We start from the raw sequence: 17,152 nt of genomic DNA, 5'->3' as shown, positions 1-17,152 counted from the left end.
TGACTGTACCAATCGCCATTGAAGAAGTACACACACATACACACCTAAATCTGACTGTAACTATCGCCATTGAAGAAGTACACACACACACACATAAATCTGACTGTAACGATCGCCATTGAATAAGTACACACACACACACCTAAATCTGACTGTAACGATCGCCATTGAAGAAGTACACACACACACACACACATAAATCTGACTGTAAATATTTCCATTGAACACACCTGCTGGAAATCTCTCCAAGGGAACCATCACTCCCCGCATCAGTGATAGGATGGCACAGGGAACCATCACTCCCCGCATCAGTAATAGGATGGCACAGGGAACCATCACTCCCCGCATCAGTAATAGGATGGCACAGGGAACCATTACTCCCCGCATCAGTAATAGGATGGCACAGGGAACCATCACTCCCCGCATCAGTAATAGGATGGCACAGGGAACCATCACTCCCCGCATCAGTGATAGGATGGCACAGGGAACCATCACTCCCCGCATCAGTAATAGGATGGCACAGGGAACCATCACGCCCCGCATCAGTAATAGGATGGCACAGGGAACCATCACGCCCCGCATCAGTAATAGGATGGCACAGGGAACCATCACTCCGTGCATCAGTAATAGGATGGCACAGGGAACCATCACGCCCCGCATCAGTAATAGGATGGCACAGGGAACCATCACGCCCCGCATCAGTAATAGGATGGCACAGGGAACCATCACTCCCCGCATCAGTGATAGGATGGCACAGGGAACCATCACTCCCCGCATCAGTAATAGGATGGCACAGGGAACCATCACTCCGTGCATCAGTAATAGGATGGCACAGGGAACCATCACTCCCCACATCAGTGATAGGATGGCACAGGGAACCATCACTCCCCGCATCAGTGATAGGATGGCACAGGGAACCATCACTCCCCGCATCAGTGATGGATGGCACAGGGAACCATCACTCCCCGCATCAGTGATAGGATGGCACAGGGAACCATCACGCCCCGCATCAGTGATAGGATGGCACAGGGAACCATCACTCCCCACATCAGTGATAGGATGGCACAGGGAACCATCACTCCCCGCATCAGTAATAGGAGCCCTCAGATCTGTGACAGCGATTCTAATGACACTCTGACACTACCCCCAAGGATCCTACATGCGACCCTGTGTGTGTGTGTGTGTGTGTGTGTGTGTGTGTGTGTGTGTGTGTGTGTGTGTGTGTGTGCGCGCTTGTGTGTGTGAATTTTGTGTTGAGTCTGTGTTGAGCCCTAAGGCAACAGAAGATGGCGTTCAAACTGAACTTGTTACAGTGCTTCCCTGGAACTGGTAATTGTTTTTACCTCAACGGTCAGGTTATGGTGCGTGTGTGTCTGTGTGCTGATTGTAATACCAGCAGACATAACAGCGGAGTTAGGGCTTGACTCACACAGGAGTTTGGCTGACCTGCTGGATCCAATGTGTGCATATTTGTGTGTGTGTGTGTGTGTGTGTGTGTGTGTGTGTGTGAGCGTGCGTACGTGTGTGTTTCCTACTGTTTGTCCTCTACCTGATACAACATATCACTTGTCTACCTAACCTAACTAGACGCCCAATGATAAATACATGCTTCACAGAGCACACTTCTCTTTATGTTAAGCTCAGCATCAAATCTGCAGTGTGTGTGTGTGTGTGTGTGTTTGTGTGTGTTTGTGTGTAAGACAAGAATGGAGAGAAGGGAAGGAGTGAGAGAATAAGAGAGAGGGGAGGAAGAAATAGGGGGAGTATGTGTGAGATGTAACTGCTGTTATATGAGCAACTGTGTGTGTGAATTAGGGCAGTCCCCAACTAAAGAAAATCTTGGTCTATCGAGAGTGGTTCTGTTCTTTCGACCAATTGATTGGACGAAATGTTTAAACTCATTTTTCCATATATAGACACCCTATGAGTTTGAATAATACCAACAACATATGCACTGAGCTTGTCTGATGCTTTAAGCACACTGTTTGATTGAATAATTAAGACACACAAATGACTCAAGAAAGAGCCTGATGGTCACACTGTGTTTAAAAAAAAATACAGTGAGTGCCTGTGTGACTGGTGCAAGTTGTCTCGCTCTCCTCCCTACTGCAGCGAAAAGTGACAACAGCGCAGGATGTGTTTACTGCGCTGTCCATGCTGAAGCTGCTACATTATTTCAGCCATTTAGTTTCTTACTTGTTTCTGACTCAAAAGTTTTGTTTCCGAAATCCCTAATTTGCCCTATTCCTTCATCCCTTGCTCTCTTTATGTGAAACATGTAAGAATCACATGCATGTGACCAATAGGGCCTGACCTATAGCCTATCATAAACACATCAATAAATTGGTTATAACAAACTCTGAACACAGTAATGTCGACAGCAAAATGGATGCGGAGGACGTGAAAAAGAAACTTGAAACGGGCAAATGTTTACTAGTTGCTCAGGAGGGAAAGGGGAAGCCAAATCTGTGGAAGACTTAATTGACTTAGTTGTGGAAACTACTGGAGATGAAGAAAAAGGAAGGTATAGGAGCACGCATTGGGTAAGTATTATGTGTGCCAAATAGTTGCTGTTAGATTACAATATTAGATTATTGTCTTACTATTTGTTGCAGTGAAAACAACACTAAATAAATAAGTGTACCAAAGAGTCTGTTCTCACAACAACAACAAAAATACAGTATATACAATACAAGTCAAAGGTTTGGACACACCTACTCATTCAAGGGTTTTTCTTTATTTGTACTACTTTCTTCATTGTAGAATAACATTGAAGACATCAAAACTATGAAATAACACATATGGAATCATGTAATAACCAAAAAAGTGTTAAATCAAAATATATTTTATATTTGAGATTACTCAAAGCACCCACTCTTTGTCTTGATGACAGCTTTGCACACTCTTGGCATTCTCTCATCCAGCTTCATGAGGTATTCACCTGGAATGCATTTCAATTAACAGGTGTGCCAAGTTAAATGTTTTTGTGGAATTTCATTCCTTCTTAATATGTTTCAGTTGTGTTGTGACAAGGTAGAGTTGGTATACAGAATATAGCCCTATTTGTTAAAATACCAAGTCCATATTATGGCAAGAACAGCCCAAATAAGCAAAGAGAAACGACAGTCCATCATTAATTTAAGACATGAAGGTCAATCAATTTTCAAGAACTTTGAAACATCAAGCACTATGATGAATCTGCCTTTCATGAGGACCGCCACAGGAAAGGAAGACTCAGAGTTACCTCTGCTGCAGAGGACACGTTCATTAAAGGTACCAGTCTCAGAAATTTCAGCCCAAATAAATTCTTCACAGAGAACAAGTAACAGACACATCTCAACATCAACTGTTCAGAGGAGAATGTGAATCAGGCTTTAATGGTTAAATTGCTACAAAGAAACCACTACTAAAGGACACCAATAAGAAGAAGAGACTTGCTTGGACCAAGAAACACGAGCAATGGACATTAGACCAGTGAAAATATGTCCTTTGGTCTAAAAGAGTGCAAATTTGAGATTTTTGGTTCCAAACGCCGTTACTTTGTGAGATGCGGAATAGGTGAATAGATGATCTCTACATGTGTGGCTCCCACAGTGAAGCATGGAGGAGAAGGTGTGATGGTGTGGGGGGGGGGGGGTGCTTTGCTGGTGACATTGTCTGTGATTTACTTACAAATCAAGGCACACTTAACCTCTCAGCATTTGGAATTTTTGATGAAAAGCATGCCCAAATTAAGCAGCCTGCTACTCGGGCCCAGAAGATATGATATGCACATAACTGGTAGATATGGATAGAAAACACTCTACAGTTTCCAAAACTGTTACAATAGAGTCTGTGAGTATAACATAACTGATTTGACAGGCGAAAACCTGAGAATTCAACAGTCAACAGTCTTTAGAAAATGTTTCAGGCTTGTATTCTTAGAAATGAGGGAGTAAGACCAGTCTGAATGAGTGGACCCTACCGTGTCGCAGAGCTTTGTCATGCGCAATCCTGAGAGAGTGCATTTCTAGCGTCCCACAAACTTAACACAAACTTAACATGTGTAAAATATTTGCATGAACATAACAAGATTCAACAACTGAGACATGAACTGAACAAGTTCCACAGACATGTGATTAACAGATATGGAATAATGTGTCCCTGAACAAAGAGGGGGGCAAAGTCAAAAGTAACAGTCAGTATCTGGTGTGGCCACCAGCTGCATTAAGTACTGCAGTTCATCTCCTCCTCATAGACAGCACCAGATTTGCCAGTTCTTGCTACTCTTCCACCAAGGCACCTGCAAGATCCCGGACATTTCTGGGGGGAATTGCCCTAGCCCTCACGCTCCGATCCAACAGGTCCCAGACGTGCTCAATGGGATTGAGATCTGAGCTCTTGCCTGGCCATGGCAGAACACTGACATTCCTGTCTTACAGGAAATCACTCACAGAACGAGCAGTATGGCTGGTGGCATTGTCATGCTGGAGGGTCATGTCAGGATGAGCCTGCAGGAAGGGTACCACATGAGGGAGGAGGATGTCTTCACTGCAACACACATAGTTCAGATTGCCTGCAATGACAACAAGCTCAGTCCGATGATGCTGTGACACACCACCCCAGACCATGACGGCCCTCCACCTCCAAATCGATCCCGCTCCAGAGTACAGGCCTCGGTGTAACGCTCAATCCTTCGATGATAAATGTGAATCCAACCATCACCCCTGGTGAGACAAAACCGCGACTTGTCAGTGAAGAGCACTTTTTGGCAGTCCTGTCTGGTCCAGTGGGTTTGTGCCCATAAACAACGTTTTTGTCGGTGAAGTCTGGTGAGAATCTGCCTTACAACAGGCCTACAAGCCCTCAGTCCAGCCTTTCTCAGCCTATTGCGGAAAGTCTGAGCACTGATGGAGGGATTGTGAGTTCCTGGTGTAACTCGGGCAGTTGTTGTTGCCATCCTGTACCTGTCCCGCAGGTGTGATGTTCGGATGTACCGATCCTGTGTGAGTGTTGTGACACGTGGTCTGCAACTGCGAGGGTGATCAGCTGTCCTTCCTGTCTCCCTGTAGCGCTGTCTTAGGCGTCTCACAGTACGGACATTGCAATGTATTGCCCTGGCCACATCTGCAGTCCTCATGTCTCCTTGCAGCATGCCTAAGGCACGGCCATGCAGATGAGCAGGGACCCTGGGCATCTTTCTTTGGTGTTTTTCAGTAGAAAGGCCTCTTTAGTGTCCTAAGTTTTCATAACTAGGAACTTAATTGCCTACCATCTGTAAGCTGTTAGTGTCTTAATGACCTTTCCACAGTTGCATGTTCATTAATTGTTAATGGTTAATTGAACAAGCATGGGAAAGTGTTTAAACCCTTTACAATGAATATCTGTGAAGTTATTTGAATTTTTACGAATTATCTTTGAAAGACAAGGTCCTGAAAAAGGGACAATTATTTTTTTGTTGAGTTTATATCTACAGAAATAAGACAAATCTGGCTTCCCTTTGCCCATTTGAGTGTTTGTTTAATAGCCTTCTGATTCCGTGAGAACCAAGCCTCATGAATGGCAAAATGGTGGATAAAGCCATTTTTAAGCTTTGCTCTGCTGTAATGAAGGCTTTATATTTGTTTTTCTGTTAGAACAGACTGGTATTACTTCTAATTTATTTAGTGTTTACACTGTTCCAAACAGGATAAAAATAATATTGTGATCTAACAGCACCTGTTTGTCACACATAATATGCACGCTGTCACGCCCTGACCATAGTTTGCTTTGTATGTTTATATGTTTTGTTTGGTCAGGTTGTGATCTGAGTGGGCATTCTATGTTGTATGTCTAGTTTGTCTGTTTCTGTGTTAGGCCTGATATGGTTCTCAATCAGAGGCAGGTGTTAGTCATTCTCTCTGATTGGGAACCATATTTAAGTAGCCTGTTTTGTCATTGTGGGTTGTGGGTGATTGTCTATGCTAGTTGCTTGTGTCAGCACAGTTCTTATAGCTTACCAGTCATTTTTCGTTTATTGTTTTGTATATTTTGTTCAAGTGTTCTCTGTTTATTAAATTCACGATGAACACATACCACGCTGCATTTTGGTCCTCTGATCCTTCCAACTACTCCTCCTCAGACGACGATCGTGACACACGCAGCTCTCGCTACTATACCCTTAATTTTCTTGATCTCCTTCTTATTGTTATTACAATTATTATTATGAACATCATTCTAATAATAAGTCATGGCGTTATCATTAGTAGGCTTCGTATAGCAGCCTTGTATAACCACCATCCAGCTGTAGGCCTCATTTATTTAGTGTTGTTTACACTTCCAAACAGGCAGAACATTTTTGGTTTCGTCTTAATATCGTATTTCAATATATAGGCTACTGTATCAATCAATCATTAATTTGTTCATGCCATCACACAGCGTACGAAACATTCATGCTTTGAAATGCAATCAAGCATTTTTGTTTTGAAATTAAATAACAAAGGAAGCTTTGAATAATTAGCCTAAATAATAAATGAACCACAATTCATAAATGCATGCAACTGTTTTTAGTCTGCTGTAATAAGGCTTTATATACAGTACCAGTCAAAAGTTTAGTCACACTTACTCATTCAAGGGTTTTCTGTATTTTTACTATTTTTAATAATAATAATGGTGAAGACATCTAAACTATATAAATAACACATATGGAATCATGTTGTAACCAAAAAAGTGTTATATATATTTTATAACAGGCTACACTGATAACTCCAGCTTGGTTCGCAAGTGTCTAAACCATACCATCTTAACCATCTTTGGTAGAGTGTCGCCAAAATACTTGAATTGAGGAAGTGTGATTATAATCATTAGGATATTTTAGGGATCCGCAGTAGACGTCCTAAATGCACCCCAGCCCTCAGATGTGAGCTAAACAGTGAACTTAATCTTCAGATGCGTTTTAAGGTTATGGATGTGAAAGTGAACTCATCGTTTCCAAACCTTTAGGCCGTGGCGGAGATCTTTGTGGGCTATACTCGGCCTTGTCTAAGGATGGTAAGTTGGTGGTTGAAGATATCCCTCTAGTGGTGTGGGGGCTGTGCTTTGGCAAAGTGGGTGGGGTTATATCCTTCCTGTTTGGCCCTGTCCGGGGGTGTCCTCGGATGGGGCCACAGTGTCTCCTGACCCCTCCTGTCTCAGCTTCCAGTATTTATGCTGCAGTAGTTTATGTGTCGGGGGGCTAGGGTCAGTTTGTTATATCTGGAGTATTTCTCCTGTCCTATTCGGTGTCATGTGTGAATTTAAGTGTGCTCTCTCTAATTCTCTCTTTCTCTCTTTCTTTCTCTCTCTCGGAGGACCTGAGCCCTAGGACCATGCCTCAGGACTACCTGACATGATGACTCCTTGCTGTCCCCAGTCCACCTGGCCGTGCTGCTTCTCCAGTTTCAACTGTTCTGCCTTATTATTATTTGACCATGCTGGTCATTTATGAACATTTGAACATCTTGGCCATGTTCTGTTATAATCTCCACCCGGCACAGCCAGAAGAGGACTGGCCACCCCACAAAGCTTTTTCCTAGCCACCGTGCATCTACACCTGCATTGCTTGCTGTTTGGGGTTTTAGGCTGGGTTTCTGTACAGCACTTTGAGATATCAGCTGATGTACGAAGGGCTATATAAATACATTTGATTTGATTTGATTTGCTTTGTGATCTATTAACAGAAATGGTTATATTAAATAGGCACACAATTTTTTACTGATGCATTTGGCAATATTCAATTAATACGCACAAAACATATGAACAAAAGCATTCACTGTGAAAGTTGATAGATGTAGGTCTTCATATATAGGCAATGCACAGCATATTGAATAAGTTATTGTTTTCTTGTTCAAACGGTGAACAACACCTGTCAAACTCAAACATTTCTCTCAAAACACAGGGATGTCGATTCGCACGGGACTAGTATTATTCACCTAGGAGATCACCAATAAACAGTGGGTTATTCTGGCTGGAATTGATACTCTCCTGCCATGTACAATTTACTGGAATGGCAGATTCGGATGGGACAAAAAATGACAGATTTGGTGTTTTGCGCTTGTGCTCATAACTACATTAACCGACCACCCCTAGTAAAATTCCCATTCAAATAAGGCTTAAGGCAATGTTTGTTTCCTGCTCTCTGCTGCTGCAGCATTATGTTTTACATAACCATGTAGCATTACAGTATCACGTGTCTTAGAGTGATGGACTGTGTCATCCCCGTGGCCTACGCAGCGAATCAGACAGGCGTCTTCTGCACCATGAAAAAACAAATTGTCACTGCTCGACTAAAGAAATCCCGGTCAACCAACAGCCTATCGACCAAACAATCGACCAGTCGACTAAATGGGGTCAGGCCTAGTGTGAATGTATACGCCTACATTCCAGTGTCTGTCTCTATGCATATATAAGCACATCACACGAGGGAGAACAGAACAGAGCATCACCACAGAAAAACACCGTCCACAGAGAAGGTCCACTTACTGCCAGAGCTAAACACCCCCGTCATTAAAGGCTAATTCGCTTTATTTATCTGTGGCAAACATCAGCCATATCTCTCTCTACTCACTCCTCTTCTCCTTGAGACACCACTTTGGTCAGGGAGTCAGAACAGCCCACAACACAGCTGACATCGCAGCAGCCTGGCACAGATCTGTCTCCATAATGTACACCTAACGGGGAGGGATGCGTCTTGGCTTTTTGTGGGAAGACGAAGTGAATTCTCAGGCTCATTGTGCAGCGACAATCCCTGGAGGTGGAGACTTTCATTCTGCTTTTTTTTACGGCTGACATGCTGACAAAGCCGGGCGGACGGTGAGTGAAAACACACTAATGGGCCAGGGAGCACACAGAGAGAGTGACAAATATACACACACACACTCAAACAGTGTGAAAATAGACAAACACACAGATATACAACCTCAACTCACTGCAGGTAGAGAATGCATTCCCCCACAGGCAGCTGCACGCACACACACACACACACACACACACACACACACACACACACACACACACACACACACACACACACACACACACACACACACAAACACACCCACACACACACACACACACACACACACACACACAGAGAAAGAGTAAGAGGGAGTGAGAGAGAGAGAGAGAGGGCAGACAGAGAGAGAGGGAGAGAGAGAGAGAGAGAGAGAGAGAGAGAGAGAGAGAGAACGAGGCAGACAGAGAGAGCGAGAGAGATATATAGAGAGAGAGACACAATTACACCCAACAAAATCATGAGCAAACTAAAAGATAATCACTTGACACATTTGAAAGAATTAACAAAAAAAAACAGAGCAAAATATAATAATATTTGGCCCTAAACAGAGAATACACAGTGGGAGAATAGCTGACCACTATGACTGGCACGAACTTAAGGAAAGCTTTGACTATGTACAGACTCAGTGAGCATAGCCTTGCTATTGAGAAAGGCCGCCGTAGGCAGATGAGGTGGAAACTGAGCTGCTCTTCCTAACCTCCTGCCAAATGTATGACCATATTAGAGACACATATTTCCCTCAAATTACACAGACCCACAAAGAATTAGAAAACAAATCCAATTTTGAAAACTCCCATATCTAATGGGTGAAATACCAGTGTGGATCACAGCAGCAAGATTTGTGACCTGTTGCCACAAGAAAAGGGCAACCAGTGAAGAATAAACACCATTGTAAATACAAACCAAATGTATGCTTATTTATTTTCCCTTTTGTATTTTAACTAGTTGCACATAATATGACATTTGAAATATCTTGATTCTTCTGGAAATGTTGTGAGTGTAATGTTTACTGTTAGTTGTTTTATTGTTTATTGCACTTTTGTTTATTATCTATTTCACTTGCTTTGTGAATGTAAACATATGTTTCCCATGCCAATATGCCCTTAAATTGAATTGAATTGAATTGAATTAAGAGACAGAGAGAGAGAGAGGGAGAGAGAGAGAGAGAGAGAGGCAGGCAGGCCAGATGAGTCCTTAGTGAATGCTCTGCCAAAAACCTGTTCTGATGAAATACTCTCTGATTGTCCTCCCTGTCAATCTGTGATAATTATAACCTTTTCTATCAGGAGCGCTCCGTGTGAGAAGACTAGAACAAACAGGAGAGAGAAAGAGAGAGAGAAGGAGAGAGGGGGGAAAGAGAGAGGGAGAGAGAAAGGAGGGAGGTGAGAGAGAGGAGAGAGGGGGGGGGAGAGAGAGAGAGGGGGGGTGAGGAGGAGGAAGAGAGAGAGGGGGAGAGAAGAGGACAGACAGCTATAGAGGGACAGAAAAGGAGAGTGAAGTATCCATTGTGTTTACTGTGGGTCTTAAAGGTTATGTGGCAAATTAAGCTGATATACCTGGTTATCTAGGCAACACAGGGAAGCAGGAGAGGGTTTTCTACAATTATACCTGTCTGCCTATGCTTATACACTAATCAGAAATAGATTCCACTGGGAATATATATTCATCAAAAAGTTACACAGCTGCACCACTGAGAGCATCTTGACTGGCTGTTTCCTCACTTGGTATGGCAACTGCTTGGCATTCGACAGCAAGGCGCTACAGTGGGTAAAATCAAATCAAATGTATTTGTCACATACACATGGTTAGCAGATGTTAATGCGAGTGTAGCGAAATGCTTGTGCTTCTAGTTCCGACAATGCAGTAATAACCAACGAGTAATTTAACCTAACAATTCCAAAACTCCTACCTTATACACACAAGTGCAAAGGGATAAAGAATATGTACATAAAGATATATGAATGAGTGATGGTACAGAACGGCATAGGCGAGATGCAGTAGATGGTATCGAGTACAGTATATACATACAGTATGAGATGAGTAATGTAGGGTATGTAAACAAAGTGGCATAGTTTAAAGTGGCTAGTGATACATGTATTACATAAAGATGCAGTGGATGATATAGAGTACAGTATATACATATACATATGAGATGAGTAATGTAGGGTATGTAAACATTATATTAAGTAGCATTGTTTAAAGTGGCTAGTGATATATTTTACATCAATTCCCATTATTAAAGTGGCTGGAGTTGAGTCAGTGTGTTGGCAGCAGCCACTCAATGTTAGTGGTGGCTGTTTAACAGTCTGATGGCCTTGAGATAGAAGCTGTTTTTCAGTCTCTCGGTCCCAGCTTTGATGCACCTGTACTGACCTCGCCTTCTGGATGATAGTGGGGTGAACAGGCAGTGGCTCGGGTGGTTGTTGTCCTTGATGATCATTATGGCCTTCCTGTGACATTGGGTGGTGTAGGTGTCCTGGAGGGCAGGTAGTTTGCCCCCGGTGATTGTGCAGACCTCACTACCCTCTGGAGAGCCTTGCGGTTGTGGGCGGAGCAGTTGCCGTACCAGGCGGTGATACAGCCCGACAGGATGCTCTCGATTGTGCATCTGTAGAAGTTTGTGAGTGCTTTTATTAACAAGCCAAATTTCTACAGCCTCCTGAGGTTGAAGAGGCACTGCTGTGCCTTCTTCACGACGCTGTCTGTGTGGGTGGACCAATTCAGTTTGTAGTGCGATTGGCCCAGTACATCATGGGGGCCGAGCTCCCTGCCATCCAGGACCTCTATACCTGGCGGTGTCAGAGCAAGGCCCTAAAAATTGTCAAAGACTCAAGCCACCCAAGTCACAAACTGTTCTTTCTGTTACCGCACGACAATGGACCAAGAATGGAACCAACAGGACCCTGAACAGCTTCTACATCCAAGCCAGAAGACTGGTAAATAGTTAACCAATTAGCTACCCGGACTAAGTCAGGAACCAATATACTCAGTCAGTTAGGAAAGCTAAGGCTAGCTTTTTCAAACAGAAATGTGCATCCTGTAGCACTAATTTGGGACACAAAAGTCCATGGAGAATTAGAGCACATCCTCCCAGCTACCCACTGCACTGAGGCTAGGAAACACAATCACCACCGATAAATCTATGAGAATCGAGAAATTCAATAAGCATTTTTCTTCGGCTGGCCATGCTTTCCACCTGGCTACCCCAACCCTGGCCAACATCTCAGCACCCCTTGCAGCACGACACCATTCTGTATACATCTGGCCCTTCTTTGGACACTGTGCTAACAAACCTCCTAATGAGCTTCAACGCCATAAAACTCCTTCTGTGGCCTCCAACTTCTTTTAAATGCTAGAAAAATTAAGTGCATGCTCTTCAACCGATTGCTGACCTTATCTTCCCGCAAGACTAGCATCACTACTCTGGAAGGTTCTGACCTAAAATATGTGGACAACTACAAACACCTAACTGTCTGGTTAGACTGCAAACTCTCCTTCCAGACTCACATTAAGCATCTTCAATCCAAAATGAAATCTAGAATCGGCTTCCTATTTCGCAACAAAGTCTCCTTCACTCACGCTGCCAAACATACCCTCGTAAAACTGACTATCCTACCGATCCTTGACTTTGGCAATGTCATTTATAAAATAGACTCCAACACTCTACTCAGCAAACTGAATGTAGTCTATCACAGTGCCATCCATTTTGTCACCAAAGCCCCATATACTACCCACCACTGCGACCTGTATGCTCTCATTGGCTGGCCCTCGCATCATATTCATTGCCAAACCCACTGGCTCCAGGTCACCTACAAGTCTCTGCTAGGTAAAACCCCACCTTATCTCAGCTTACTGGTTACCACAGCAACACGCACCTGTAGCATGCGCTCCAGCAGGTATATCTCACTGGTTACCCCCAAAGCCAAAACCCCCAAAGCACCCCCAAAGCCGCCTTTCCATCCAATTCTCTGCTACCAATGACTGGAACGAATTGCAAAAATCTCTGAAGCTTGACTCTTCGGCGACACAGCCCGGGATCGAACACAGATCTGTAGTGACACCTCTAGCACAGCGATGCAGTGACATAGGCCGCTGTGCCACTCGGGTGGCCCAGCACCATATATTTTTTTAAAGCAACCCTGAATCCATACTATGCCTTAGAGAGGCATTGCACAACATGAGAGGTCTAGAAACCAACATAACTCAACTGCAGAGGGACTGATTTGATCATTCAGATCAATACAAATATAGTCAACTTGTGTAATGCAGGATGCACCTTCACGAAATGTAAAAGAAATGAAATATTACTCAGCCATGGGCCTGCACATACTGGTGACTAATCCTTCAGGCTAATGTTATCTGCCCTGTGGGAAGACTGAGTCACAACACAGCCTGCTGAGAGGTGTGTGTGTGTGTGTGTGTGTGTGTGTGTGTGTGTGTGTGTGTGTGAGGAGGTCGTGACAGACGCCGTAGGGAAAATATCTGGTAAATTAAACATGCAATGCAGCAAAACTGTCACCCGATATGAAATTCCCAGATTGAGTAAGTGTCAATTACCACACTACCACAGCTCAGCTAGGATGGACTGCCTTCTTCATGATCATCACCATTATCACCATTGTTGTCTATGCCCTTCATAAGTCCTCCAATCTCTGCACAGATCAATACAGACTACTGCCAGTCTCAGTTGATCCAGACCATCTCTCCTTCAACTCAAACCAGTGCTCACCCCCTTATCTATCCCCCCCACTACACACCAAGCCCCAGTTCTGCCCTGATGCCCCCATGACCCCCTCCACTGGCCCTGCTCCTCATTATAATGCTAATGCTGCTTCAAGAGCCCTGGGCTTCTCTCACACACACTTTCTCTCTCTCTCTCTGTTTTGTCTCTCCCTTTTTCCTCTCTCTGTCTCTCTAACCCTGTCCCTGTTTCTCTCCCCGTCCCCCAATCCCTACCTCCTCCCGTCCATCAGCTCCTCTGCCCTTTCACTAACCATCGTTAATATTTAACAGCTCCTTCTCCTTGGTCGATGTGTCTAGCTGAAGGACTAGCTGAAACGACTAGCTGAAACGGGACTAGCTGAAACAAATTCTTCACGTTTCAACTGGCTGTAAACTGTTGGGAAGAAACTGTTAGCCCTGCGCTAGCCTAACATAGAGACTTCAGTTTTTCAAGGGAAACAGAAGTTTCGTTGAAAATACTGTAGCCCTGAAAACAGAAAACATCCACTTTTGCCAACGCCGCTAAGGGTGGGGGTGGCAGGTAGCCCTGTGGGCCAGTAACCGAAAGGTTGCTGGATTAAATCCCCAAGCTGATGAGGTAGAAATCTGTCATTTTGAACAAGGCAGTTAACCCACTGTTCACCGGTAGGCTGTCATTGTAAAAAATAATTTGTTCTTAACTGACTTGCCTAGTTAAATAAAATCATGTTTAAAAAACTTCACCAACAATGGTTAATGGCGGCAATGTTGTGGGTTGTAGTTCTGAGGTAATTCTACATCCTAGTTAGTACTTGGCAACTAGTCAGCGTATGCTACAAGTTATGGAGTATATTGTTTTGGAGGAGAGATAACATTCACATTTTTACCAAAAACACTTAGCAATTTGGATAGCCGCAGTAATGGCAGTTGGCATGCTAGCATCAGTGCTGTCCACTTCACTGAGTGGTTCTCCAGTGCCCAGTGTATAGAGCACAGCCAGAGGGGAAATCTGAGACGCCTCCCATTCAAACCTCCATTCATTAATCCTAAAGCCCTTAACCCATCCAACACTGGGGAGAGAGAGAGAGAGTTTGGGAACCAGGAAATGCAATACACAACAGGCTTACACAGGATATCTGTTATCACCTACACAGGCACAGACACAAAGCCTATAGAGGAGCTCTCACCCACCACACACACACACACACACACACACACACACACACACACACACACACACATACACACACACACACACACACACACATTGATAAAAGCAATAAAACACACACTCAGCGGTCCGGTAAGTGCTTTGACTCATGCTGTCCTCCCCTGGAGCACAGTTGCCACAGGAGGGAAAGAAAAGCAATGTGTTTGGGTTGGAGAGATTCAGCATCACAAACAACAGAGGAGACAGACCTGGATGACTCTCACGAAAAAGCACAAAAAACGTCTGCACTCACTACTTACTGTAAGTCGCTCCGGATGAGAGTGTCTGCTAAATGACTCAAATGTAAAACTGTTAATGTAAATTAAAAATCATTATGGGTAAGATTGTTTGGATAGAGACCGAGAGGAAGTAGAGGGAAAAGACAGCGAAAGGTGGAGGAAGAAAGAAAGATAAAGGGAGAGATAAAAGGATCACAAAATTCAATATACTAATTAGGATCTGTCCAAAAAAATTTAGTCAGTTATAGAACCGATTGCCCTTTATGGTTGTGAGATCTGGGGTACGCTCACCAACCAAGAATTCACAAAATGGGACAAACACCAAATTGAGATTCTGCATGCAGAATTCTGCTAAAATATCCTGTGTACAACGTAAAACACCAAATAATGTATGCAGAGGAGAATTAGGCCGACACCCGCTAATTATCAAAATCCAGAAAAGAGCCGTTAAAGTCTACAACCACCTAAAAGGAAGCGATTCCCAAACCTTCCATAACAAAGCCATCACCTACAGAGAGATGAACCTGGAGAAGAGTCCCCTAAGCAAGCTGGTCATAGGTCTCCGTTCACCAATAAACCCCATAGAGCCCCAGGACAGCAACACAATTAGACCCAACCAAATCATAAGAAAACAAAAAGATAATAACTTGACACATTGGAAAGAATTAACAAAAAATGGAGCAAACTAGAATGCTATTTGGCCCTAAACAGAGAGTAAACAGTGGCAGAATACCTGACCACAGTGACTGACACAAACTTAAGGAAAGTTTTGACTATGTACAGACCCAGTGAGCATAGCCTTGCTATTGAGAAATGCCGCCATAGGTAGACCTGGCTCTCAAGAGAAGACAGGTTATGTGCTCACTGCCCACAAAATGAGGTGGAAACTAAGCTGCATTTCCTAACCTCCTGCCAAATGTATGACCATATTAGAGAAACATATTTCCCCCAGATTACACAGACCAACAATGAATTCGAAAACAAATCTAATTCGAATAAACTCCCATATCTACTGGGTGAAATAACATTGTGCAATCACAGCAGCAAGATTTGTGACCTGTTGCCACAAGAAACCAGTGAAGAACAAACACCATTGTAAATACAACTTATATTTATGTTTATTTATTTTCCCTTTTGTACTTTAACTATTTGCACATCACTGTATAACACTGTATATACAGTTGAAGTCGGAAGTTTACATACACCTTAGCCAAATACATTTAAACTCAGTTTTTCACAATTCCTGACGTTTAATTCTAGTAACAATTACCTGTCTTAGGTCAGTTAGGATCACCACTTTATTTTAAGAATGTGAAATGTCAGAATAATAGTAGAGAGAATGATTTATTTCAGTTTTTATTTATTTCATCACATTCCAGTTTACATTCACTCAATTAGTATTTGGTAGCATTGCCTTGAAATTGTTTAACTTGGGTCAAAGATTTCGGGGAGCCTTCCACAAGCTTCCCACAATAAGTTGTGTGAATTTTGGCCCATTCCTCCTGACAGAGCTGGTGTAACTGAGGCAGGTTTGTAGGCCTACTTGCTCACAAATGCTTTTTCAGTTATGCCCACAAATTTTCTATAGGATTTAGGTCAGAGCTTTGTGATGGCCACTTTGATGTCCTTAAACCATTTTGCCACAACTTTGGAAGTCTGCTTGGGGTCATTGTCCATTTGGAAGACGAATTGGCGACCAAGCTTTAACTTCCTGACCGATGTCTTGAGATGTTGCTTCAATTTATCCACATAATTTTCCTGCCTCATGATGCCATCTATTTTGTGAAGTGCACCAGTCCCTCCTGCAGCAAAGCACCCCCACAACATGATGCTGCCACCCCCGTGCTTCACGGTTGGGATGGTGCACTTCGGATTGCAAGCGTCCCCCTTATTCCTCCAAACATAACGATGGTCATTATGGTAAAACAGTTCTATTTTTGTTTCATCAGACCAGAGGATATTTCTCCAAAAAGTACGATCTTTGTCCCCATGTGCAGTTGAAAACCATAGTCTGGCTTTTTAATGGCAGTTTTGGAGCGATGGCTTCTTCCTTGCTGAGCGGCCTTTCAGGTTATGTCGATAGACTCGTTTTACTGTGAATATAGTTACTTTTGGACTTGTTTCCTCCAGCATCTTCACAAGGTCCTTTGCTATTGTTCTGGGATTGATTTGCACTTTACTTTCATCTCTAGGAGACAGAACACGTCTCCT

General features: G+C 43.4%; 1 protein-coding gene across 1 annotated transcript; it reads left to right on the top strand.

Annotated features, from left to right (window-relative positions):
- Positions 1 to 280: 280 nt before the first annotated feature.
- Positions 281 to 1,138, top strand: LOC118944656 (variant surface antigen E-like). Its single transcript, XM_036964660.1, has one exon. The coding sequence runs from the start codon at positions 281 to 283 to the stop codon at positions 1,136 to 1,138; it is 858 nt and encodes a 285-aa protein (XP_036820555.1).
- The last annotated feature ends 16,014 nt before the right edge of the window (positions 1,139 to 17,152 follow it).

Source organism: Oncorhynchus mykiss, chromosome 27, assembly GCF_013265735.2.
Source record: "Oncorhynchus mykiss isolate Arlee chromosome 27, USDA_OmykA_1.1, whole genome shotgun sequence".
In the NCBI taxonomy this organism is placed as follows: Eukaryota; Metazoa; Chordata; class Actinopteri; order Salmoniformes; family Salmonidae; genus Oncorhynchus; species Oncorhynchus mykiss.
This window is presented reverse-complemented; position numbering and strand designations above follow the sequence as displayed.